This window comes from Anopheles coustani, chromosome 3 (assembly GCF_943734705.1).
Source record: "Anopheles coustani chromosome 3, idAnoCousDA_361_x.2, whole genome shotgun sequence".
Lineage (NCBI taxonomy): Eukaryota > Metazoa > Arthropoda > Insecta > Diptera > Culicidae > Anopheles > Anopheles coustani.
This window is the reverse complement of record NC_071288.1, coordinates 57003993-57014320: the sequence shown is the minus strand read 5'-3', so window position 1 is coordinate 57014320 and position 10328 is coordinate 57003993. Positions and strand designations below refer to the sequence as shown.

Here is a 10328-nt window from a genome sequence, read left to right as displayed (position 1 = left end):
TGCACGGTTCTAGTTCGAGTTATTTCGCTCGCATTTCCACCAATGCTCCAAGCTAAACAGAGTTGGAAGCCATTTGATGTTTCCGTTATGTTTTATCGGTAAACGGAAAGAGTTCTCTTAAGCTTGCTGAAATACACCGATAGGCACTGGATAATAAGACAGGGAGTCCGTTTCTCAGCCGAAGCAGTGCTTTGCGACCCCTACCGACAGTGCGTGTGATTGATCTTGATGAGCGCAAATAAAGATGACATTTTCTTTTCAATTTTCTCCCTCGTTTTTCTAATGACAATGAGACGAACCTGTTGGTATCAAAGGAAAGGTTAATTGAAATAACTGAGCTCCGACGATGCTTGAGAAGAAGCCTTCAGCGTTGCCTAAACTTTCAGGAAATCTTTATTCTAGAAGAACAATTATTTCTTGAAAATTGTCAGATTCAATCAGGTTATGGAACTAAAACTTGCAACAAACTTCAGAAAGTACCCGCTTTGATGCGATTAATCAAGTTCATCTGCGGGCGCCTTCAACTGTTGAAAACTTTTACGATACAAATTACCCGTCATGATGCTATTTTGATGGAAAACAATTAAATGCGGCCTGTTTTGGTGGCAAAATGTCATCGCTCTTCGATATACTTTCAAGAATCAGTGGAAGCTGCTATCCCGAGTATTCATTGAGAAGCTGATTGACGCAGGGAAGACACGGAATCAAACACACCGGACCTCCACTTCCACGTCCCACAATCTTTGTTTCAACCTCATTGTTGCCGTTACCAATGCAAACTCACACAAATCAACCTTTCTTTGAAACTTTAACAAATGGACGCGTACATTCTGACAACTCTCAAAGGCTGTTGAGAGGAGCTGTTGGCATCAGCAAGGATCCCAAATGGGGTGCAAGATGAGTAGCTAGCTTTAAATGTGATTGTCTGCCGGGATTCGGAAGAACGAAACACTTCAATAATTATCATAATTATTACCTCCCATTTGCAATGGCCGCAGTATTGGATGCTGGTAGAGTTTCTTTTGTAAATTTGAGTCACATAGCACACAAATGGCGCCGCGAATCGGGTGCAATATTTTTGTGCGCAAACGTGTACAAACCGACAAGTCGTCATCCATCTAGCTTCAAGATGCTCGGTACTCTCTGGTTCTTAGGAATCAGACCCGAGGAGATAGAATGGCTCACAGGACAGCCATGCCTCAAACGGAAAGTAAAGCGTGTGCCGATCATTTAAATTTAATTGCAAGCCATAAGATCTAACGACTTCTAATCAATTTATCGTTGCTTTCTGCTCTCAAATTGGTCTGGCAGGTGGTGTGTTTGCGTTTCTTTCATGAAATGTAAAATACTTGTGCCACATGTTTGTGGTTTTTTTAACGTGTTTGTTTGATGATCGAAACAGTTGTTGTGCTTCAACTATTTTTTAGATGATTGAGTGATACGTATACCATTTAAAATATTGTACTTTCCTACCGCGATTGTAACTAATTTAGTAAAAATGCAATGGAAATGATTCATGATTCGAAGTGCTTCTGCAATCCTGTTGGATTGTGAAATTGGTTTTCTAGCGTTGCTGGTTTTTCATATTGGATCGAGGATTTCCATATTTTCCTCAAATCTAAGTCTAATAAGCATTGGGATTTTTGTGCTTTAAAGCTTTTAATGACTCAACTTTCCTCTACCAGATGCCGCCCGGAAACCGTTCCGATGACCTCTGATTAACAATCCCGAAATGGCAATGTCAGACTTCCCGGTTCATGCCCGGTTCGCCCGACGGCCAAGGATGTTGCAGAAAGATGTGCCTACGGCCGAGGTGTAGACGGCAGGCGAAAAAATCTGGAATTCTTGAGGTTTTGAACGGTTCAAAAGTCCGGTACACCGGAATCGGAACAGCAATTATGTGTGAAATTTTGGAAATTCGTTACAAAAAAAGTCTGAGGCATGTTCCTTGAATAGTATTTTTGCTTTTCCTATGACCCATATTGGCAGATGAGTTACAGTTGTGGCAATAGTGCGAAAAGAAAGTTAAGGCAGATTAAGTTATTTATTTTTTAAAGACAAATTTAAACACCCAAGCAGCTAGGGCATTTTCGAATAATGGTCGAACGAAGTCATAAATACATTTAGCCCTTGTTTAAGCAAATGATCACAAATTTGGGACTGTTCATCGTAGGGTTTTGATGATCTTAATCCCGAATCCTGTTCAATACTTACCATAGTCATGAATCACCTGAAACGCATCGTCAAGAATTTCTTTATTCTTCTATTCTATTCTTAAGAATGACAAGAAATTGACAGATAACAGAGTATGATAGTAATATTACGATGCTTTACTTACTTTTATTGAAGTGCGTTGCAATGCAAAGATCGCAACATGCATTTAGATTCGTAAAGAAAATAATATAACCAAGTTATTTAGAATACATCTTCTCTATTTACGAAGTTGAAATTTCGAAGCCTATCGAGAGCATATCTTTCCAAGGGTAATAATTTGATTGGCTTTTGGATCCCTATTTCATGGCTTACCTATTTTATGAATAAGTTGTGTTGGCTCTTAGTTCAAATTTTTATCTGAAGGGTTCTTATATTCTCTATGCTAACCCCCCAGCCAAGTTTTTAAATTTCCTGTATTTATATTACTTTGCAATTTATTGAGCTTTTTATATTGTGTAAGTATTGTCAAGGTTGCATAAGTGACTTCAACATAATTAAGCTGCAGCAGCGGCTCTAACGGTAAGCGGACTAAGCGGCCGCGGGGGGCCCCGACCTGTCTGGGGGCCCCGAGGGCGATGTGGATCACACAAATAATTGCAGCATTCAAAGCTGGATTTCAGCAAATCAAGGAAGCGTTAAATAAAATAGTTACTGACGAAAATGAAAAACAGGGGGCAATTCAGGAGGCAAAATCATTGTTAATAAAAAAATCTAAATTTGAAATTTATTCAATGACCATAATCCGGAATAGAATTTTGCAATGAATGAATGCGACCAATCCGTAGAATGCGAAATAAAAAAATGGTCAATTTTACTTCGATCTTTCACACATTTTGTAAATAATTACAGAAATAATTTTGATGAAATCGAAAGGGAAGCTACAAGAATAACTAGCTTATCGTTTGATTCGAATGAGTGAATTCGAAAAGGAACAAACAAAAATCTGAATGATATCAGAGTCAATACCTTCTACAGCATTTGCGATATTGTAACTGCCCAAATAGCTCAAAGAGCAGACAAATACGAACAAACTATTGAACTGTTTAAAATATTTGTTGACTTGAATTTATCAAAAGAACAAAAACTGCAATTTCGATGTAAATTATTTGATGTAAATTATTGGGAGGATAAATCAAACAATTTTTATTGTTTATTAAAGAAAATAATGTAGTAGTTGGTTTCCAAAATGTACAAGAAAAATTAAACGAGCTTCTTCCTTAAAATAATATAAATTATGTATACCGTGTGAGCCAAGAAATGACCTGCATTTTTCCAAACATTGAGGTAAATCTAAAAATTTATTAAATTTAAACAAAACCAATTCGAATTCCTTAGGAGAAAGATCGTTTAAAGGGTAAAAACCTGTTTGCGTAATTCGATGGGTGAAACAAAATTGAATAGTTTAGCAATACTTTATGTCGAACGAGAATTTTTAGATAATATTGATGCAACAGACATCATAAATATGGACAGGAAGAAATGTCGAAAAAAAATTATTTAGAACTTACACTTACTTTAGGATTTACAAGCGAGTTATGTTTCTTTTATTTGAATATATTAATATCTGAATTTTCATCCTGCGTGTACCATAGTTTCAATTTTATGTTTGCATTATTTGTAAATCGATAAATCTTTTAAAAATAATTTGATAATCTTAACTATTCCTCGAATTGTAAAAAACACATAATTTTTTGAGTAAACGTAACAATATAACGTAATTAAATCCTGCATACATACCTCAATCTTGAATAAATGAACAAAATATTTAAAAAAAACTTACAAGGGCTAGGCGGGCGATGCATCACTTAAATATAATATTTGTAAAAATCAAAACCTAAAGATTGATCAAAGGGGGCCCCGTTTGATTTCCCGCGTGAGGCCTCCTAGTTTGTTAATCCGCCACTGTTAAGCTGATATGTGCTCTGTTTGTTTTGTATACTGGAAGAATATCTGGATCGTTCAGTTATTAAACAATCAATGTTCTATGGTAAATATATAACCGGATAAATATACGGTAACGGCTTGGTGATGTTGGTGTTAATTGTTATGACGAACGTTATCGTACAAACAACAATTTATTTTAAATTTGACTTACACAGCAGATATAGTATATGATACTGATATACATGTAAGAAAGAGGCACACTTTTGTAGTTAGTGTTGGAGTCCGGCCTTGGTAAATCTTTCCGACTCGTGTCTTAACAATTAACAGCAATGGGAAGCGGTTGGTCTAAGCTTCGAAACATTAACACCATCAACCGTTCGAGGCCGTATAAGGGCTTCGTGCACCCAATCGAATGAGGATCGTCCAGCGAGGCTTCTCGAAAGGTGGAGAAATGCCCTGCTGTTGTCGTTACGATCGCCACGATCAGGATCTTGGATCGATCGAAGGACAGAGTAATAAAGACATTGAGCGAGGAAGTTCGTCAATGGCTCACGTGGCCTTGGAATGACGATTTAGGCCTCGTGCCTCGTCACCAGCGTCTGTATCCCAGAGCAATGGCGGCAGGCAGTCGTGTGACCGTCCGTCCGCCTGTTTGACGGTTCGTCCCCGTCTATTCGTCGGCATATCTTATGTTCGTGGATCTCCCGTTGACTTTGGGAGGCGATGCCGCTTAGCAGGACGTCCGAAGCGATCGACCTGGACAGCTACAGAATGTTTGCGTTGTTTTGTACATTATAATTTGTTTTGAACAAACTAATAAACAAATAAAGCGTCACATACTGCGTGCACGAACCTGGAAGCATTAGGGCTTCTCTGGAGGTGTTGTCGTTCCGTAGTTTAGGTTAGAGCCTGCGATGTTTAGTGTGTCGAGCAAATCAAACACCACCGACTAGAGCAATCGCAATCATGCTGGTAAACAGATCGACGGTATGTGGGGTTCTATCAAGCGGCGCAATCTCCCATCGGAAGCTTGTAAACATGACGGATTCTTTCCATCAACATTCGGAAGGCGTTAATTATCTTGCTTAACAACTTCCGATTGCACTCGCGTACACTTGATGAAAAGCGGTTTCGCTGGACTTCTTTCTGGTTTTGACTTTTGCATTCAATGTTTCGCTGCTTCAATGTTTTGGATGGTACTGCCACTGTAAAAACATAAAAGTTATATCGATCCGTCAACGCTCGAAGATATTTCATTCGTAGCAAACGAATCGTCGCTGCAGACTGTTTGAATTGTTCATCGGCAAGGCAAGCAAGGCTTGCCCACTGTAGCTTTTCCATCGGGTCGGAAGGTCGCAGGGTCTTGTCGCCGAAGTTGCAGACGGATTGCTTTATCACTTTATTAGGTACGTTTTATTGGGAACATTTTATTGTGACCTACACCTCCGGTACGTTTCTGACGGACACACAGCCCTGTACGGAACATATTCTGTCCAGAGAAGTTCCGCTATATTCAGGGACATGCAAAATAGGCGATGCTGAAAACAGCCAGCGGATAAAACGTTACCCCGAGCGTCAAACGGCAAAGGACTTCTTACTGTGTTTATTTTCAAATATTTTGATTTTTATGATTATAGAGCCTTTTGACGGATGAATCCCAAGCCGCTCGAGTATCGCACAGATGAAGCGAGCCGTGATTTCTCACAGAAAGAGGACGGAGAATCCTCTACCATTTCGGTACCGTGAACCAGCTCGCATCTATCGATGGCTCAGTGTCATTAGAGTACCCGATGGCTCAGCAGGGATCCGGCCATCTACTCGCCCGTACTGCACACGCAGCAAAACTGACATGGTCCCAGCAGAATCGGGCGAAGAGAATTTTCTCCAACTTTATTGGTATCATTACGAGTGTAAAACCATAAACTAGCGTAGTACGCTTGCGCTCGCTCGTGTGCCTGCGAAATGTTGAAGTAAGGAGCGGGAAAAATGCTGCTTGTCTATGTATTGAGCAGAATGAAAAAGCAAAACGTGTCTCCCGGAGGAAAAATTAAACAAAATAGCCAATTGCGGCAATGCACACGAAGCGTGTTGATATTTTTCTGCATCTTTCTTGTTCTTTTACCTTAGGTACTAGTCTTTTAAATTGTGTTGTAAAAAGTGAAACAAAAAGCCGTATTCCTTTACTTTTCATTACGTTTTCAATAGTACAAACTGTCGAAATACCAACAATTTTGTGTTCCTCTTATTTACATACCCACCCCGATATCGAACTCAGACATAAAATAAAAAAATTACAAAATCCATACTTCGACTGGACACGTAGACACAAAGCCTTTGATAAAGTTATAGAAATTTTATTTTTTTAAAAAGTCATCGAAAGAACTTTTCACCGTTACTTAAATGTTTATTTAAACCGTACTTAACTTCTGTGCCCTGGCAATCATTTAAAACTATATGTTTTTAAAACAACTTGCAACAATGTTGCACGCACATAATAATCCATCCTTAGTTTCTGGTCTGATTCGAGGAAGTACCCGAAATTCAGTGATCTCTGCCGCATGCATCTACCAAACCGCAGTTTGCATACTCTTTATACCCCCACTTGCCGGTCCCATATTGTAAGCGCGTAAAAAACAGGCAATTCTTCGCAAAAGATGTTCCTACAATCCGTTGATCATTCATGAACGCGTCTCATGTTTACTGTCGGACAAACAAACAGCCGCCAAACCAACAACCAACCGAGACCAGGAACTGGTCTCATACACGAAGCTCACGGTAACGAGAAAGAAAACGGGACACGGACACCGACTGAAAGAACGAACTAATAAATTAAGCTACGGCACACATGAATGCCAAGCGGCAGCGCTTGATACGAATGGTAGCGAGCGACAAGTGTTCCCTATTCGCAACCAAAACCCTTTTTATGTCTCCTCTACCAAAACACCACTATTTGAGAACGAAACCCTGCTCAAGCCCTGGTGAGAACTTAGCTTATAACAACAGATCTGCCACGGAAATTTAAAAAAAAATGTTACACGGCCTTTGCGGGCGGGTTGCAATTTTGGTAGAGATTAAAAATCGTTCCGCGATTAAAATCATGTGGCGACAGTTACGCGACATTTACTTTCTATGGTGCGTGCAAAATACAGATTCGTCTTTGCAGGAACCTACAATTTAATTATTTTATTTTCCCCACAACTCGCACGGTAAGGCCACACATAGGAAAGAAAAGCGGATGTTTGGGAATTATAAGAATTGAGTTTTCAGAACAGCCCAATACCTCGCAGAATCTGCAAAGAAACGCAAAACAACATCAGCATAACATTATGCCAAAAACCAGCGGCTTACTGTCCTTGATCACGGCCATTGCAAACACAGCCTGCGTTACTGTAGTGAGCCAACAAGGCGCCAACGTTTACGCACGGTTCGTGATTGGTACTGCTCTTACCGCTAATCCGGATTATCACCGGAATCAATAAGTAAGCCAATCATAGCCGCAAGCAACACCTTACCCATTGCATGGGTTGCCCTTGCTGTGCAAACTGTGAGACGATTATCCCGTCCTAAGCTGTCACCATGCCGGATCGCACACCATGCCGAACTGTCCCCTAGTCCCCTAGAAATGCGCCATCCCTGGGTTTTGCTGGCACAGGCTGGAAGCGCTTGCAAACCTCAACTGCTGCTGAGGGTTATTATTGCCGTAAGAATTGACCCTCCGCTGGGCTGCGTTCGTCCCTTCGTGTGCTGGTTGCCCTTTTTTACCTAAAAACCATCTGGCCCTTGTCTTCACATCATGCTTCGACGCTGTCGGCGAAGGTAACTGGAAAAGGTTGCCCTCACACTACGTGAAGTGCGCAGAAACTGCACGATCCACCGCAAAGCATCAGCTTCACGCCAGGAAACGGACTCTGAACGTTACAGTGTCACGCCGTTTGCGCCGTAGGATCGATTATCGACGAGCAGGAGGAAGCTTAGAGCTACGGTTCTCACCTTGCACGTGCACAACACCGTGTACTATTTATGTATATGCTTTATTATAAATCTTGTTCTTAATTCCACTAATGGATGTATATACTTATTCATTGAATTCTATTTATTCTACACTACCATAGTATTCGTATCACATTTTAAAACCAATCGTTAAGAAATAAAACAAGAATTATTGCTTTATCAAAAAGCATCACAGTATCGCTGGGCAACTATAGATATATGGTCGTCAAAGGCATCTAAGGAGTTGATCGGACCGATCGATCATTTTTAAAGATAAGAAGGCGTCAAATTCAGAGACGACTGGTGATGATCGTACGCCGATTGTCCGTAGGAAGCGACGCTTAGATGATCTTGCTGGTTTTGTAGCTGCTGCTGATGCTGTGCTTGGTGATGCAGATGCGTTTGTGGGTGATACGAGGGAGTTTGGGAATGATGATACGGCCACTGGTTCACCGTTCCGTTAGGTGTTGCACCAGTTTGCTGGTGGACCTGATGGTATGGATGCACGAGGTGGTGAGTGTTCGCTGGCGAGGTTGTCATCGATGCCCCGTAGGACATAGGTTGCGGGTGAACGGCGGATATAGACGGCATCATCATCGTAGAAGGTGCGGGCTGCGAGAGTTCCGGATCGAACACTAAGTCCGGGGTGCTGGAAGCCGATTGGTTGTCCTTTTTGGCCTTCATGCGACGATTCTGGAACCAAATCTTAATCTGTCGCTCAGTCAGTTTGAGCAGGCCGGCGATCTCAATGCGACGTCTCCGGGTGAGATATCGGTTGAAGTGGAACTCTTTCTCCAACTCGAGAGTCTGATGTCGAGAGTATGACTGACGGGTCCTCTTGGTAGCTTCCTTATTGAGAGATGCTATAGAAAGATACGGAAAATAGAGAGCAATAAATTGTTAGTGAAAACCGTTCTAATCGCTTATTTAGCCATTCGATGGTACCTACCTTCAGAGTCGCCATTTTGTGGCCATTTTCCAGCTTCCGATAGTGACAAGCGAGGCGATGAGACAACACTTTCTAGATCCTTCGGGGACAGGGGCGGAGTGCTGACACCATCGTAGGATGGCGTTCTGGGTTGGACCAAATGACTCATCACATAGTGGGTTCCCTCGGCCGCTTCGTAACCATGCTTGGTGTTGTCCAGGAGGCTATCGATGCTGTCGTCGGTTTTATTGGGGGATAACGGCGCTATGTCGGGCACGATGCGATCGCTGGCCGGAGAAAGGACGCCATTACCGCATTCTGCACCGGGGCGTTGGAATGATGCTTTGGAGGCTACGCTGGCATAGTGTGGGTTGTACTTAAGCTTCTTGGCCGGATTGGTGAGTAACGCTCGCAGGGCTGGTGAATCCGTCGTCTTGCTTTCCACATCTGTGCCGCGCCTCTCGTCGGCCTCATCTTGATCTTCCTCGGCCGAGCACTTTCGTTTCTCGGCTGGCGCTTTCGGTGGCTCCACAATCGGTTCGCAGATTTTTCTATAAGCCGTAAGCCCACCATCGGAGCTGTCGGACTCGGGCCCCTTAGTTGCGTTACTGTATGAACGATAAGACGCCAGCGACAGGAATTGCGGAGTATCCTGGCTTTTTGATGAGCCTACGCTATGCTCCAGCGCAACGCTCGAGTGCTGCTGATGATGATGAGGCGTGATTGGCTGATACTGATAGCTGTAGTAGCCATCGAACTGATTACTGTACTGCTCGTAATAGGGTTGCTGTCCAGCGTAATACTGGTTCGGGGATTGATACTGCCCATCGCCGTGGTACTGGGAGGTGCATCCGGACGTCGAGGACGTTACGCTTGTTTGGCTTTCGTACTGAGACAGTGGCGGAATGGACGGCTGCTGCTGTTGTTGTGGTTGGCCCAATGAACTTTCGGGAAACTGCGACGTTGCACTAACGGGGCTATATTGATCATGGCTCAACTGAGAGTAGTTGTAGCATGAGTTGTAATAGTTTGCCTGATATTCATTGTAGAACGGATGTGCTGTAGCCATATTATATCCTTTTTTTTCACTTTTGCCACTTTTTGCGTTACACAAACTGATAACTGGCTATTTCAAATACGCGCTTTTCTGCTCGCTTCGATCTTTCACCGAACGGTTCTAGTTGTCGAATGAGTAGGGGATTCGAATTGCCGGCTGATTTTGTCAGCGAAATTTCTACCTCTACCTCATCCACGGTTTTCGCCTACAGGAGGCACAAATGGCAGAACGTATCGATGGCACACGACCTAACCC

At 42.3% G+C, this 10328-nt stretch overlaps 1 protein-coding gene across 1 annotated transcript; it reads right to left on the bottom strand.

The window, feature by feature from the left end:
* Positions 1-8355: 8355 nt before the first annotated feature.
* On the bottom strand, positions 8356-10085 carry LOC131263458 (segmentation protein fushi tarazu). The gene is made up of 2 exons (XM_058265662.1): positions 9038-10085; positions 8356-8951 (listed from the first exon to the last, which is right to left on the bottom strand). The coding sequence occupies exons 1-2, from the start codon at positions 10083-10085 to the stop codon at positions 8356-8358; spliced, it is 1644 nt and encodes a 547-aa protein (XP_058121645.1).
* Between the last annotated feature and the right edge of the window lie 243 nt (positions 10086-10328).

What these genes read in the sequence shown, in the direction of transcription:
- LOC131263458 (XM_058265662.1), bottom strand. Translation starts at nt 10,085, where the DNA reads ATGGCTACAGCACATCCGTTCTACAATGAATATCAGGCAAACTATTAC. An exon ending in ACAAAATGGCGACTCTGAAG is followed by an intron (nt 8,952 to 9,037) that starts GTAGGTACCATC and finishes ATCTTTCTATAG; the next exon opens with CATCTCTCAATAAGGAAGCT.